General features: G+C 39.6%; 3 protein-coding genes across 6 annotated transcripts; all 3 read left to right on the top strand.

Moving 5' to 3' along the window:
* The first annotated feature begins 585 nt into the window (after positions 1–585).
* Positions 586–6,384, top strand: kars1 (lysyl-tRNA synthetase 1). Of its 2 annotated transcripts, XM_079555823.1 has the most exons (15): positions 610–689; positions 1,239–1,405; positions 1,580–1,718; positions 1,832–1,997; positions 2,076–2,169; positions 3,094–3,280; positions 3,437–3,562; positions 3,678–3,797; positions 3,870–4,032; positions 4,859–5,032; positions 5,122–5,207; positions 5,284–5,369; positions 5,490–5,616; positions 5,713–5,856; positions 5,989–6,384. In XM_079555823.1, the coding sequence occupies exons 2-15, from the start codon at positions 1,266–1,268 to the stop codon at positions 6,061–6,063; spliced, it is 1,827 nt and encodes a 608-aa protein (XP_079411949.1). In that variant the 5' UTR covers positions 610–689; positions 1,239–1,265; the 3' UTR covers positions 6,064–6,384. The 2 variants fall into 2 exon arrangements, with proteins under 2 accessions (XP_079411950.1, XP_079411949.1); XM_079555824.1 differs by lacking the exon at positions 1,239–1,405 and having other exon boundaries at positions 586–689.
* A 195-nt stretch (positions 6,385–6,579) lies between these two features.
* On the top strand, positions 6,580–8,797 carry gcshb (glycine cleavage system protein H (aminomethyl carrier), b). The gene is made up of 5 exons (XM_079555385.1): positions 6,580–6,738; positions 7,347–7,426; positions 8,070–8,133; positions 8,224–8,355; positions 8,514–8,797. The coding sequence occupies exons 1-5, from the start codon at positions 6,588–6,590 to the stop codon at positions 8,609–8,611; spliced, it is 525 nt and encodes a 174-aa protein (XP_079411511.1). The 5' UTR covers positions 6,580–6,587; the 3' UTR covers positions 8,612–8,797.
* Positions 8,798–11,552: 2,755 nt separating this feature from the next.
* rpl13 (ribosomal protein L13) lies at positions 11,553–14,451 on the top strand. Of its 3 annotated transcripts, none has more exons than XM_079555615.1 (6): positions 11,553–11,630; positions 12,044–12,161; positions 12,414–12,555; positions 12,945–13,118; positions 14,112–14,168; positions 14,251–14,451. In XM_079555615.1, exons 2-6 carry the CDS (start codon positions 12,058–12,060, stop codon positions 14,407–14,409), a joined length of 636 nt encoding a protein of 211 aa, XP_079411741.1. In that variant the 5' UTR covers positions 11,553–11,630; positions 12,044–12,057; the 3' UTR covers positions 14,410–14,451. The 3 variants fall into 3 exon arrangements, with proteins under 3 accessions (XP_079411741.1, XP_079411742.1, XP_079411743.1); XM_079555616.1 differs by having other exon boundaries at positions 11,574–11,626; XM_079555617.1 differs by lacking the exon at positions 11,553–11,630 and adding an exon at positions 11,707–11,826.
* The last annotated feature ends 2,050 nt before the right edge of the window (positions 14,452–16,501 follow it).

Below are 16,501 nucleotides of genomic sequence, written 5' to 3'. Positions count from 1 at the left end.
GCAGTGTGACCATAAATGAGAACAGTAAGTGCTGCAGCAACTTTCTGTTCTCAACCTGTATTATTATTATTTTTTTAACCTCTAGTGGTGATACAGCGCAGAGGCCAGGGTTGCCATGTCCGCTGCAAAACCACAGAATTGCGCTGCTTTTAACCAGAATCGGTTTTATTGCTATAGTTAGAAATGTTCTTTAGCGCAATCATGACCCGAAACATGAAAACATATAACATAAAACTTCGTACATACCACAACGTGCAATAGGGCCGTGCAAATGGCTGGAACAGATTATGCCTTGCCTAGCTATTAATGCCTATGGTTTTGTCACACGTTTTGTTCATGTTGTTATTTATGTAAAATTTGCTGTATTTGGCAAATTTTTGGATAAAAATAATCAGTAATCCGAAACTCGAATGATACAATCTAAAAGGGGCGGTATCTGCTAAAACGATTTGCCTTTGGTCAATATAGTTGTCTGTTGAAAAAAGCAGTCAACAGCCCTTTTCTACGAGAAACTAAGACATGCGCATTGATACTTTAACTTCGACTCGACAGAGCAGCTCAGAATCGATGGAACGCCTGTCAGATATTTTTGGGCGGATTTTGTTGCTGGGACCTGGCAACCCTGGGGCACCGAGCGGTAACAGCATGGCAGACGCGACAGCGGCGGACGGAGAGAAACTCAGCAAAAAGTGAGCCATTTCACTATCTCACCTGCGTGTTGTTTTTTTACTAGTCGTGCTCACAGAAACAGACCACCTTTCTAAGCTTCAGTCTACTTGCAATGTGACTATTGCACGTATGTATTACTAAATGTTACATCAGGTAAAGAAGCACAAGTAGAGGCGGGCTCCATATGGTTTAAGCCTGCATTTCCCAGAAGTCCTTGTGATGGTAGTCATGGGAGATGTAGTTTTGTTGAGACTTGGCTTTTGGTTTCCTTACGCAGTGCAAGTGTAGTGAAACTACAAGAGCCGAAATCCACTTCGAAGATATGCCCTCTGCACGTTTTTCTTTCGGTTCTACTATTAGCTAGTTCTTATTACAGTGTTATTTAATATTGCTCATGATATATGAATTGTGTCGGTTTCAGTTTAGATGCTATTGTTTACGTTTCTGTCTACGTTAGCTACCGTTAATCACTGTAACGGCGGCGTACCCACGTTATAACATGTAATTGTTAGCTGACTACACATTGCTACTTGTCTTACAGTCGATGCGTGTATCTATTGCCTCCCTAGGTTTGTCGACTGAATTTGGTAGCCAGAATGCTGTGTGTGGTCAGAGTAGCCAGACAGCAGCTGTGCCAAGCCCTTGGGGTCAGTGGGCAATGGTTAAATTATGCGCACCCATGTACATCTGCAGTCCCCGTACTATTCTTTGGGAGTCAATGGAGAGGTGACAAAAGGTTGGTGGCTTTTCTGTTCTAATGAGAAAATCGACCAACCTTTTGTCACTGGTGCAATACGTCTCCATTTTATGCTTGTGGTGTAGCCTACTTTCGTTTCACTGATGTTGATCTATCAACATTTGTATCAAGAAATATATGTGTCTAAAATGTTTCTTCCTCTGTTCTGGTCAGTGAGTTGAAGAGGCGAATGAAGGCGGAAAAAAAGGCATCCGAGAAAGAGGCCAAAGTCAAAGAACAAGTGGAAAAAAAGACTGAAACTAGCAACAATGCAGAACATGATATACTGGATGAAGAAAGTCTGGACCCAAATGTAAAGACTTCTGTATTAATCCTTAAGCGCTCAACTAGTGTGACAATATGATTTCAAGTTAATTTTGTTCAAGCATGCCTTTTTATACATTTTTCTTTTTCATATTTATATAGCAATACTTCAAGATTCGCACCCAAGCCATCCAGGCACTGAAAGGCACCGGAGAGGACCCATACCCCCACAAGTATCATGTGGACTTGTCCCTCACAGAGTTCATTGAGAAGTACAGCCATCTACAACCAGGGGACCAGCTGTCCGATGTTTTCCTTAATGTGTCAGGTATGCACTTTTTTTGGAATTAATGCAATGACATTTTTGTCTAGAACTAAATTCATGTAACTTTTCTGTCGATGGCAGGACGTGTCCATGCCAAGAGAGCTTCAGGTGCCAAGCTGATTTTCTATGATCTAAGAGGCGAAGGTGTCAAGCTACAAGTTATGGCAAACTCAAGGTACAATTTGGAGAGGGATGAATATTAGCAATGAACTACCAATGCAGAATAATATACAAGAGTGTATGGATGTTTTCACACATGTCAGAGCGGTTTGTGTGCGTTGGCCTGAGAGTGCTTTCAGTTGTACCATTTTTTTCAGTCCGTGTTCACACCAGTGGTTTAAGCATAATTTCTCTGCAATTTTTAAGGACAGTTTCATTAATAAATCTCTCATTATTTGAATTTTTATTAGGTGTTTAATAAGATATATACCTATTATTTATGTTGGGAAATGATCTGAGATTGCAGGATAAACTAAACATGATTTCTGAATAGAATCATGGAACATGAATTTTGCAACAAAGATGTGTTAAAGCTTGTATGTAAAAGTTTCAAAAGACGATATTTGCATTTTCTCAAATTTAACTTAATGTTTAAAGAACACAGTAGGCAAGAGACAGAGGAAACATACTCAAACACGAGGAAAACGTGCAAAGAAAGGACCCATCTGCTGAAGTTCATTATGGACTTAATGCTGGTTTCTAAGTGGAAAAGAAAAAAAAAAACACTGCGCAAAACTTTGATTTGCTCAGGTCTTCTAGTGGCTATACGGCATGTACCTGCACATCACATAAACTACACTAGTCAGACAGACCAGTTTTTTCAGTCTCATCAACAAAAGCTCACGGGTTACTCAAAATGTTTTCACTAGTAAAGTGCTATGTTTAGCTCGTCACTGTTGCCCTATCGTCATGAAAAAAATAACAAAAAGAAAACTTCATCATCGTTGACAAAAGGAACACTGGTGTGAAAACCCCTTAGTCTCAGGAGGAGTATAATTTCATTGTGATTTGACCAGTGACTAAAATAGAAACTGATGCAACTGAAATGGAAAACTGTTCAATACACAAACGCAGTCTTAAGTTTTTCTTTTATTGTTAGAAACTACAAATCTGAGGAGGATTTTGTTGCAATTAACAACAAGCTTCGGAGAGGTGACATCATTGGTGTTCGCGGGAATCCAGGAAAAACCAAAAAGGGAGAGTTGAGCATCATCCCCTCTGAAATGACCCTGTTGTCACCGTGCTTACACATGTTGCCTCACCTTCATTTTGGCCTTAAAGACAAGGTATTTCTTTCCTGTCAGTATTTATGTTGCTTGGATAGAGACTACATTATTATTACAGCCATTATACCAAATTTGCATGCCAGATTTTATGCAGCAATATCAAATTGTGTAATGAATGTATTGATTTTCTTATGGTGTTTGGTCTCTGTCTTGCAGGAAACTCGTTTCCGTCAGCGATATTTAGACTTGATCCTTAACGACTATGTGCGGCAGAAATTCATAACCCGCGCCAAGATCATTACTTATCTACGCAATTTTCTGGACCAGATGGGATTCTTAGAGGTTTTATTTTATATAAACATATATATATATATATATATATATATATATGTATTTGCTGTCATATTGTGAGCATTGTTTACAAATATATGCAATATATTTTTGTTTGTACTTAAAGATTGAGACCCCAATGATGAACCTGATCCCCGGTGGAGCAGTCGCCCGTCCATTTGTTACTTACCACAATGAGCTTGATATGAACCTGTTCATGAGAATCGCTCCTGAGCTTTACCATAAGGTCAGTTTCATATTTTTGTCTATGTTAAAGAGGAAAGGTCTCTTAGTCTGAGATTTAAAATCATTTCCACAGATGCTTGTAGTTGGAGGAATGGACAGAGTTTATGAAATTGGACGTCAGTTTCGAAATGAAGGCATCGATTTAACCCACAACCCTGAATTTACCACTTGTGAGTTCTACATGGCTTATGCAGATTACCATGACCTTATGGACATCACAGAGAAACTCCTCTCAGGTAAGTCGTTCTTCAACTGACAGCCTGGTGGCTCATGTTGCATTTAACAAGTCATCAAATGTCTTGGGCTTTGTGTGCCGGCGCGAGAGCACACACATTTTAGCAGTATTTACTAGTTTGGAATCACTTGCACTGTCTACCTCAGTCCAAATGCCACAGCTTCTGTGCATGTGACAATTATCTGATCACCGAGTCTATTCCCAGATCAACATTGCCCTTGTAAATGGGGCAACACGCATACACATGCATGCTTCCCTAATGTTGAACTGTGGTAATTTCTCTCTCCTGGCTAAATGCAGTGAAGTTGATGTCAGTTACTGCGTGTGAAGGACATGCACTTAAAACGATACATGGAGACGAAAGCTTTACTGTCCAGTTAGGGGGCTGAGGAAGAGAAGTACCTTGATGCTAATAACTGATCCAATTTGTCAAATGAATATTCTAAACATCCTGTGGTGCAGCACATATATATTAAAACAGTGTTTCTGCGGGGCATTTAAAAGTATTAAAAGTTACTATTTGTGACAAAAATCAAGGACTTGCATGTCAAAGCATTCAAACTGGCATTAAATCTGAATTTATTGAAAATTTTGACATTGCTCAACAATTTTTACTTGTATAAGTTCATTGAAAATACTTAAAGTATGGTCTAAAACGTGTTTAGTGCAAATCTAAAGATTCGAGAGCTGTGTTAATCGAAAACAGCTCTCAGACTGAAAGTCCCTTCAAGTTGACTTAATCTCCCTTGATGTTTTGTTTTTAAGTTTCCCCTGACTCCTGTTTATATTTCTGCTGTTTGAGCTAATATGTCTTCTGTTTTTGTCAGGAATGGTGAAGCACATCACTGGTGGATACAAAGTAACCTATCACCCTGATGGACCAGAGGGTCAGGCCTATGAGATTGACTTCACCCCACCATTCAAAAGACTGAGCATGACAAATGACCTTGCAAAGATTATGGGGGTTAAATTCCCACCTAGTGACTCTTATGATTCTGATGGTAAGTATCGAGCTGGCTAAGTTGTCTATTATTACAAGCCTGATTTTATGATTTCTGTGAATCTGTTGCTTGGTTTATTTACATTATAGAAACGCGCAAATTCTTTGACGACTTGTGCGCCCAAAGAGGGATTGAATGTCCTCCACCAAGAACCACAGCACGTCTACTTGACAAGGTGCTCTTCTCATTTGGGCATTTTTGCTTTAACAATGTGGATGGTGGTGCAATGCTTATGTTGGATTTTTCTTTAGTTGGTAGGTGATTTTCTAGAAGTTACATGCATCAATCCAACATTCATCTGTGAGCACCCTCAAATCATGAGCCCTCTGGCCAAATGGTAGGGATAAGTATTCAATTATTCTGAATATGATATATATATATGATATTATTTATATTTATATTTATAGATATATAGATATATAGAAAGGAATCTGACTGATGTGGTTTGCGGTCACAGGCACAGGACACAAAAGGGCCTTACTGAGCGTTTTGAGCTCTTTGTGATGAAGAAAGAGGTCTGCAATGCATACACAGAGTTGAATGACCCAATTAGACAGAGGGAGCTTTTTGAGCAGCAAGCCAAGGTATGTACTGCCACATCTGCTTTGTAATAAAGTCTTTTTTCTTTTCTTTTTTTTTATCAAGTCAAGCTATTGTTATTATCAACCTATCTTTAACAGGCCAAAGCTGAGGGTGATGATGAAGCCATGTTTATTGATGACAACTTCTGCACTGCACTGGAATATGGTCTGCCACCCACTGCTGGCTGGGGCATGGGAATTGATCGCCTCGCCATGTTCCTCACTGACTCGAACAATATCAAGGTAAAGCTGTCCTTTCCTTTATTAATGTAGCCACTGGGGACACTATAAACATTTACGTAGGACTAAATTGACATACAGCAACTTGAAGCCCTTCTCTGGATGCATGATGTAATGACTAGCTTTGTCTTGTAGGAGGTGCTGCTCTTCCCAGCCATGAAGCCAGATGACAACAAGACCTCGGCCCCAGCAGAGGGCACTTCTGTCTGACAACATGACACGTGCTTCACTGCAACAGGATCTGACACTTTTCCTCACTGTGGAAAGAGTTTGTAGATTGTTGTTTTATTCATGTTTGTGTGTCCAGGGATTGGTTCTTAACTTTATGATTTGACATGTTCCTATTGTAAACAATAATGACAATTTTGTATTTCTACCTTACCATCAATGCAATATCTCCTGGTTGTGTAAAAACCTGCAACTGGTGTCCTCAGAAGACAGGCTGTACTGATACAAGTTGTTTTTGGTATTGGGGGGTAATGTTTGACCAAGGAGGTGTTATAATCCAAAACTGGTTAATAACTGAATAAACAGAATATAAATCTATAATCATGCATCCTGTGATCTCTATACACATCTGCCCTAGCTGTTCAAAGTGCATATGCCTGGAGCCTTCTCCTACACTCCCCTGTGGGAGTCGCGGATGTGCACGCCCTTCTTGTGATGGGATGGTGCGCGCTCCCGCGGCCAAGTGTAGTGTGCACTCGTTAAAAGTGTTGTCACACAGAGGGAAGATGGCGATGAGAGCAGCGCTGCGGAGCCTGTCTGTAAACTTTTCTCCCAGGTTCATTCAGCCCCTGGGAACAGCGCAGTTTTCAGCAGCTCGGCTGCTTTTAAGAAGCGTTGCCCCGCGGACCCTGAGCTCCAGCTCTACTCTGTCCACAGGTAAACGACACTTCAAAAGTTGTTTCGACTTTCCCAGTGAAGCTGCCGCTCGCATTCCTGTCTAAACTCCAGTTTACATAGTGGTGACCCTGCCACAATGGAGCCGAGGAATGCGCCTGATTACTGCTTGTGTAATTTGTGGAAAAAAACATCACCATTTGGTTGGTGAATTTGGAATTGCGTTTTAAATTCATGCACTTGTATATTTATATGCATATTGTGATTGGCCATTGTCATTGCTCCAAAATCTATGAGGAACCACCGGAAATTACTGTCGCGTGCTCCTGCTTAGGATAAAAACACGTGTTTTGATCCAACGCTCACCTCAGCCTCTTCATTATCCATTTTTTCTGCGTCATATTTCATCATCTGGTTGAAACTTGTCGTTAGAAGGATCAGTCCTAACTTGTAGCACAGAGCTACAAAACTAGTTTCACTTCTTCACTGTCACATGGTTATTCCATTTAGATCCTGGGAGTTGAATTTACTAAACCATGTGTTAATCATATAAAATAACACATACTGTTCTTTTCATTCATCTCTCTATTGTGGAATGAGTTATTGTTGAATTATATTTTATAATGGACCATTCTTTGTTGTCTCTGCAGCACTAAAGTTCACAGATAAGCATGAGTGGGTACGAGTAGAAGGCAGCATTGGCGCTGTTGGTATCAGTAATTATGCCCAGGTAAGTTGTGAAAAAAGCTATTGTAAAAGATGATTTATTGCAATGTTCAGAGGGTCTCTCATAGCTATCTAATTTTAGATACCAACTACAGTAGATGGACTTTTGTACTACACTTTGTTCCTAGTTTTACTGTACTATCAAATTCACTTTTTTATGGCTGTTTGGGTCAGTCGATAACAGAAGTTCAATGTCAATCTGTTAAAAGTCTACTGATAATTAAATGGTTAATAATGAAATTGAATGCCCAACCTCACAACATATGTAACAGAATTGGTAGTGCTCAATAAAAGTGCCACACGCACATTCATACAACACATAAGCTGTGACTTCCCAGTCTCAGTCATAGTCACCATCAGTGACTTTCTGACCTAACTGCTCTGCAATCCCACCCTCCCAGGTCTGGACTCTATAGTATTAGCTACTCCCAAGATTTTTTAAAAGAAAACAAGACACAGTTTTATCCACCAGGCTATCAGGAGGCTGAACTCCTTTCTTTCCCTGCCCTGTCTGTGCTTCCACCCCTCACCCCCAGCCCTCAACACCTTGAGCAAAACGAAAATTTCGATTCATATGAATTGACAATAAAAAAATCTTTTAATATCTTATTGCAACCTGCATTGCTTTTATGTTTTGCATTTTGCAGGAAGCATTGGGCGATGTGGTTTATTGTGGCCTCCCAGAAGTTGGCCAAAAACTTGAACAAATGGGTATGGACCCTCAGCATAACTGCATGTTTAATACTATGTTGTATAAATTAATATCACTACAACTAATAACTACAACTGTTTGTGTTTAAGAGGAATTTGGTGCATTGGAAAGTGTTAAAGCTGCCAGCGAACTGTATTCACCTCTCACTGGAGAAGTGTCTGAAATCAACACAGAGCTTGCAGAAAATCCTGGACTAGTGAACAAGGATTGTTACGGAGAAGGTATGCTTATATTAGTCAACATCCTGTAATTTTCAGAAAAATGTTTGAGATAGTTGGGAGGCAAATGGAAGTAAAGGCTTTCAACTGTTTTAATATTAATGGCATAGTACAATTACATATGAGAAAGATTAAAACATGTTCAATGTTTCTTTTCTTAGGGTGGCTAATCAAAATGAATATTGAAAAGCCTGAAGAACTTGATGCTCTCATGGATCAAAGTGCATATGATAAATTTGTTAAATCACTGGAGGATTAAGATCGTTGATGTTTTGAACTTCTAAACGTCAATGATCTGTAGGCATGTTTACTAACCCGCCTTTCAACTCCCTTTTCTGTAATATTTATTTTGATTTTGAAATAATTTAATTTCTCTGTAACACATTTTACTAAAATTGAATAGTAAGAATATCACTTTTTTATGGGAAAATGCCACATTAATGTAATAAACTTGTACAAACATTATTTGTCCTTGTTTGAGTTCCAGTGTCCTCTGTACTGACCTTCTTTATATACTGTCTATGGTACTGACAAGCATTTCCGTTTGTATTGTATTAGTGCACCACCTTAACCTTTGCCCTTAGTGGGAGATAGTCTGAGATTGCAGAGTCAGGCTGATCAATGATTAATGAAGGGGCTCTCCAGAACATTGACTGTTTGGACTGATCCATTTAGTTCACTTCATAATTAGTATTATTCTGTTCAACTTATGAGGCATATTGATAACACCCTTCAATCACCTGCACACTGTAGACAAAGAAATTGGGACACTATAGTAGAAAAATAGTCCCATGAACCATTATATCGGCTTTGCTAATAAGCTTTAACAAAGCGAGATATTCTTGTGGTTACCAAAATAAGGTCTGAAGTCTGAGGTTCAGACCTACGGGGCCCCTGGGGACCTCAGACGCTTTGTAACTTTATCCAGTGAAGCAATATTACTGTGAGACAGGCTGGAGATTCGTTTTTTAATAATTATATGGGTAGGCTCAGACCCTTTTACTATGTGAAATTTTATTTTTTATTTAGCCCCCAAGATATGCACACAAAAAAAGTTAACATTAAAAGTAAGAGGTGAGGTCCAACATCATAAAAAGAAATTAAAAAAACGTCTCCAAAGGCCTTGTTTCCTCTAACGCCGCAGAACTGCTGTTTGGACTTCGCAAGAGAGCGGCAAACATGGGACACTGAAAGGTTGAAGAAACTTTTATTCTCTTTTCCGAAAAAATGTAACCGTTATGGTCCTGATGGTTGTTAGAGAAATAACAATGGTGTCCGAGAGGATAGATGAATGACAGGCAGCAGTCTGGATGTCTTATGCAGGAGAAGTTTATTTACCATTGGTGCGGGACCCGGAGACATGAACTCGAGACATTGCGCTAGTCCTACCATTCAAGTCTGTCTATGCTTCCACAGAAGAGGGATAAATACCCTCTCAGAGCGTCATACTGATACGCAAGCATTCAGTGGCAGAGAGTGGGCGCCTGAGCAGCACAGTCAAGGCTATGACAGAGATAGTACAGCCTGACCCAGTATGATAAATAGCGATTTAATGTTATCCTCTAACAATGGTTTCCAACATTATGACGAGCAGATCCACCTGAGAGGTGTTCTAGGTGCCACAATACAGTAATGATCGGATGCTCATATAGTGTTAACTACACAGACACATAGGGCAAAACAAAAAAGAACATTTTTACTACCTTTCAGCCGGTCTTATTTTTGATTAGGTTTCATATATAAAATATACATTTTGTTCACTTTTATATCCATGGATTATCATGGATTTTAGTTCCCCAGGGGTCATTGTGCCATTGGGTCTCTTTAGTCTGATATACCAAAAGAGTCTGTGCTATCAGGTGACCGTGGCTCAGACGGTAGAGTGAGCCGGCCTATGATGAAGGGGTTGGTGGGCAGAGGAGCTGATGGCACCGATTGGCAGACTCGCTTAAGTAGAATATCTTAGTTTACCACCACCAACTATAGGGCAAATTAAGGAATAAGGATGAACATTGTAGGGAGTGGATACCGGAAGAGAGAATCTCATTTGTATAAGTCACAGTCCCAAAGCGCTTCACACATGAAAGGGAGGGGGGAGAGATGTGCTGCAGCAGGTCACTCTAACATTTAGGACACCAAACAGTGCCGTATGATAAGGCCCTGTTTGGAAGTCCTATAGATGCCTGAATGGGGAAGGATTGGCCTGTCACAATAACAAAATCTCAAGTTTGATATATTGACGTAGGAACCTATCGCGATAAACAATATTATCAAGACCTTATAAGGCAACAGAAAGAAACTAAAGCTTGAAAATGACAATCAAGCACTAATCTTACTCAAAAGATTTAATACTTAATCTTGAAATATCCCACAATGAACATGGAATGCAATGAAACACAACTTACTTTGGGTAAAAAAGTGAAATGCATATTTCAAGCGATAAAAATGTAACCCAAAAATGTATTGTTTATCAGTAATTTATTGAACGATAAGTCGATGTAGTGATGACAGCCCTAAGGATGGATGATCCCCATTCTATAAAATACAGTAATAATCCTCCAGTATGGGGGTTCCTGCTCCAAGTGCTCTGATGTATAATCGATAATTTAATGCAGATTTACATTAAAAATCTTCTCAAAGCCCTACAGTAGTTCATGATTCACTCCATCTGCACACATGGTGGTTGTAAGCTGATAATGCCTGTAGCCCAGAGGTGGGTGTACATTTTCTCATATACATTTAAGTAACTTTTCAAAGTAAAGTACTATTTTTATACTTCTTCTAGATTCAAATTATAAGGGTAGTATCTGTACTCACATGGGTAAAAAAAGAAAAAAAAAGTAGTTGCTCAGTCTACTGTATACATCTGAGAAGAGCTTCATATTGACATTAAAGAAATAAATGTAGGCCTACTTTGTGTTTTGTGTACTTCATTCTTCAGAATTATTCCTTTTATGGCCTTTTCTTTGACTGTTTCTCATAATTATTGTCCTTTCTGAAACATAACTCAGACGAACAATCACCCATACTCAAGTAGAACTTTCTTACATGAGTAGTTATTTGGCTACTTTTCGCTGCTGGATCACTGAAAGGTTAAATGCACACTTACATCAAGTATACAAAGTTAAAACTAATTTTAAAAAGTTCCATAATCCAGCTTTAAAGCCAGTGCAAATTGATTGTACCAGGCGGGTTCAACCATTGGCTGGCTGATGCATATCCCACAACTCACCGCGACGTCACTTCCTTTTCCTCTCGGCCATTTTCCTCCCTAGTAGGTACTGCGCTATTTTCTCTAACAATCTGCCTCAATCCGCCGTATTTAAGCATTGTTACTGGGTGTCCGATACATTACACAAATCAGTGTTTCGTCTGTAATCTGAAAAAGTGATTTGTTCGACACGTACCGTTGTGATTATATGTATTTCACCGGTTTCGAGGTAGCTGCTGCTCTGACTGTGGCCGTTGCATTATGTTAGCTTAAGCATTGCTATTGCTGTTTCAATGATAAAATGTTTAAACTATAGAGTTATACATAGAGTTATCCTTAATCCCAAAGTGCCGGTCAGTATCTTGGTAAATGTCGATTGCATACGTAAGCTAAAACATACACATTAGCCTGTTAGCATATCGCAAGTCTAGGTGCCGGCATGTCCCTCAGCTCATGCCCGTGTGCCACGCTGTGTTACAGGGAAATAGGCAGTCATGGCCCCCAGCCGGAATGGAATGATCCTGAATCCTCACTTCCACAAAGACTGGCAGAAAAGAGTGCGCACATGGTTCAACCAGCCAGCCAGAAAGATCCGCAGGTAAGAGGTGGCGAAAACCTCCACTGAAGAGCTAACGCACAGCTAAATGCTAATAACATAAGCCATGTCAATGTGTGAGTAAAGGAATAGGTGTAAAGACTGATAAATGCAAGTCCTTTTCTATGTGAACGAACTGACTGTATCGTCTGGCTGCATTTATAGTCCATAACTTGCATGTATGAATGTCTCTGACTCCTTTTGAGTGGCGTGCACATTTGTGTTGTATCTTCATCAGTCTTTCTTCATATCTAGGAGAAAGGCACGTCAGGCCAAGGCTAGACGCATTGCACCTCGCCCGGTTGCTGGACCTTTGAGGCCTCAGGTTAGATGTCCCACAATCCGGTATCACACCAAGGTTCGCGCTGGACGTGGTTTCACACTTGAAGAGCTGAAGGTAAATTAAAGATCCTTGAACCAACAAAATAGACTATTTATCCCCATTATGTAGAATTACTTTGGCCCATGTTGGATCATGTGAAAACACAGGTCTAAGTTTTATTGGCCTTAGATTCTTTTACCTGTACTAAAACGATTGATACTATGGTTGACATTGAATGTGGCCAGAATGTGTGGTGTCAATTTGCTGATCGGAATTGGCTGATAAATACATCTTACATGTTTTTATTTGTGAGCAGCAGTCAGATGATGACAAATCTCCGGAATCGCTGTATTTTCTTGATGAAAAACTTGAACCCTTTTTCTGATGACTGCTAATTTGAATGACTGTAGTTTATCTTGAATGATTACCACATGAAATTGAATGTGCCTCTTTATTTTCTGTAGGCAGCTGGCATCCACAAGAGGACTGCCCGCACTATTGGCATTGCGGTTGACTCACGCCGTCGTAACAGATCCACAGAATCTCTACAGGCCAATGTGCAGCGTCTAAAGGAGTACCGCTCCAAGCTCATCTTGTTCCCCAGGAAGGCTTCTGCTCCTAAGAAAGGAGACAGCACTGTAAGTATACTGTGTCAGAGCTGTCCGATGAATGCAGTATGTGGGTGCAACCGTTTTTTCCACGATGCAAGCAACCCACTATATATTCCCTTGATGCTTGTTTCAACAAATATCACATAGGGTTGAACAATTAATCCAAATTTGATCAAAATCGCAGTCTTTACTGTGGTCAATCTCCATCGTCAAGCGACTTCAAAATCGTTTCTTGCCCATTTTTGGCAGAAACGGCACCTTCCTTTGGAATTTGGATGAGACAATGGAAAATGTGTTTTTAATGTTTTTTAATCTTGGATTTGTAATGTTGCATTGCAAGATGTCGGCAGTGTAAAATCAGGAGCTTGGCCTCATCTCCACAGTTGGATGAATCAGTGAAAATCGCAGCTACAAGCAAACTTTATCATTGAGTTTCAGACTCGGGTGTGTGTTTAGCTGAAGCAAGTGCGGCTCGCTAGCGAAGTTTATCTCCGAAAATTGCAGGGAAAGTAAAATGCGGTCCTGTTCATGCCTGGGCTCCATTTCTTTTAAGGTGCATTGATGCACTTTGTAGAGACCCTTGACAGAGATTGTGACTGCAGTGAGATAATGGCTCACTTTGTGACAAGTGCGCTAAAATATCAGACCCTGCCTGATGTCGGTCGCAGATTGCCATCAAAGCTTTGTTCCTGTCTGATTGGTCGATCTCAGTGATCGTCAGACTGCCAAAATCGTGCAGCGTAAACCCCCTTAAAATGAGACTGCTGTGGAAAGCAGTTTTAATTGTGGTTTATAAGATTGGTCATTGTTTGGCTATATGCATGTGTTATGGAAAATGATCAAATCCACAATTGAGATCGGCATTCTTTTTTTATGCCAAATAAGTTTTGAATTGTAGTTGGGTGATTTGAATATCAGTTTCCTAAACTTGCCTCATTGAGCATGATTCATGTATTCATATGGATGTGTTTCAAGAAGACAAGTTGATTTGTCACATTTAACAAACGCATGTTTTTATAGGAGGAGGAACTAAAAATGGCAACTCAACTTCCTGGTCCAGTCATGCCCATCAGAACTGTAAGTTTAAAAGCATTTATCTATGATTTGTTGTTTGGTCATTGTTACCTGACGTGAAATAAATGTATCTCTCTTCCCTCAGGTGCACAAGAAAGAGAAGGCCCGCGTCATCTCTGAAGATGAGAAGAACTTCAAGGCTTTTGCCAGCTTGCGTATGGCCCGTGCCAATGCACGACTTTTTGGTATTCGTGCCAAGAGGGCTAAAGAAGCTGCTGAGCAAGATGTGGAGAAAAAGAAGTGAAAATAATCCTAAGCCTTTGCAAAATAAATTGTTTAAATACAATTTGACTTTTTCACTCTTGAACTAACTAAATGAAGGCATGTACATATACTATTGAAGTAGAAATTATTTAGGGCACTGTGGTACTATGGCCTCCTCAGGTGGTACTTGGTCATCTGCAATTCCACACATGAGTGTCATTTTTTTTCACTAATCATTAAGGGCCGCCCGACTTAACACTTTTAACAATAGCCTCCCCGCAAACCAGCTTCAGTTTATAATCTAAACGAGGAAAAAGATGTTTTGTACCCTTGATAGATTAAAAAAAATTCAGGTATTTAGCATGTAAGTTTCTTAAGACATGATTTACTGGCAGTAAACAGTGAAACAAGCCACTACACACTTGTGATGGTTCATACAACAGGGAGACGCGCTCATCCACAAAAGCAAAGTGTGCAGGAACCAAAAAGGTGACAGTCTGCAAAGCTTGTGAAAAAAAACTGTTGCTTCACTTGTGATATAGGCCTGGTACTGGGAAGGTCCAAATTTCATGAGATGGCACTTTGTTTGAAACCCTTAGAAATGTTGAAATGGTTTTCCTGGGACACATACAAGTTCTTAGTTTACAAATAGCAGTTTCAGCATGTTTAAGTTTTCATATCTAATCTGGAGAAATGGTTTGAGAAATACTGGCTGTTTGCGCTACACTATTTTCTTTGAATTTTATACTCCAATAGATGGCAGCAGAGCTGCAAAATTATTACTTCTGTGACATTTCAAGGGCGGAAGCCTTGCCCTACAAGGCTGTATTTAATACTGGGGTGAAAGTATGCAGATCTCACACGTAGATGTCTGCGAGATTAACCATATGCCGGGAGGGCGGCACATAGTTGTTTATCTGGGCATTTATGTCAGGCTACATGTGGGTAAAGTTGTACACAAAGACTTTTTTTTTTTTTTTCTTAGGACAGATTGTTTTTTTCCCAAATCAGATGGTAATGGACATGTTCTCCCGCTTCGCACCAACATATTTCAGTCAAGGCAATTTACTTATTACACATAATCTACATTAAAAAAAAACTGAAAGAAAATAGTTGAATTGGTTCATGTCCAGGCGACTAAAAGTCCTTCTGCCCTTGTCTTTGCCTCCTTCAATGTATCCCGTGGGGTTCGATCGCTTGAATGCAAATAAATAATTCAGTTAATGAAGGTGAATGGCCAGTCAAGTTGTTCTGAGACCAGAATGACTTGCACTTTACTGCCTGAACTCTAATGGATGGTCCCATTCACCCTTACAATCTGCTCAACTCATTATTGAACATGCTCTAATGGAAGTGACAATTCTGTATCAATGGGCATTTGAAGATCATTTATTTGCATATCAATTTGTCCCACAGTCAAGCACTTGCAAATTTGATTTGAAATCCAAGCAGTTGTTTCTCTGTATAGCAAAACGTCAGTCTTCAACACAGACTACATGTAGAGTTTGTATCATGTTCAGTTGAAGTGATTGTACAAATTATCCTGGAAGGATCTGTCGAGGAACACATGTTTAATACTATCTTGACAGCTTTTGAAGCTCAACCCCAGATATTGATCACTCGAATAGCAAAACCAAGATGATGTTCAAAAAAGGGCAAACCATTTTATTAACAGACTATTAGAAACGGTGTTTTTAAAAACAAAAACAAAACAAAAAACATAATAAATGCCTAACATTGAGCTGAGTGAAGTAATTGAGCCATTGATTTAAAATATTCAGTTTCTGCTTCATCCTTGAGCTCTGCACATTTTATAACAGCCACATCTTGAGCAGCTCACTCTGCGCTCCTTTAGAGCTGTGATGTTAAAACAAAAATGTAACACTTTATTGTTCAGACACATGAGATTGATGAATGCAAACTAAATATTTATAGTTATGTAACATGTATGACTATGGAAGATGAAGTGAGCGAGCAATAGATGTTAAATAAGCACTAGCACTGAATCTTGTTTGTAGGAAACTTTGAAACATTTCTAAAGAGATGCACCTAAATAATAATCTGCTGTGCTTTAACGAAAACACTTGGGCGCACCAAGGCAACCAACATGACATGTCAGTCTGGAGCCCTGG

The sequence above is a fragment of the Gobius niger genome (genome assembly GCF_951799975.1).
Source record: "Gobius niger genome assembly, chromosome: 4".
NCBI lineage: Eukaryota > Metazoa > Chordata > Actinopteri > Gobiiformes > Gobiidae > Gobius > Gobius niger.
The sequence above is the reverse complement of the archived record's forward strand: the minus strand, read 5'-3'. Positions and strand labels throughout refer to the sequence as shown.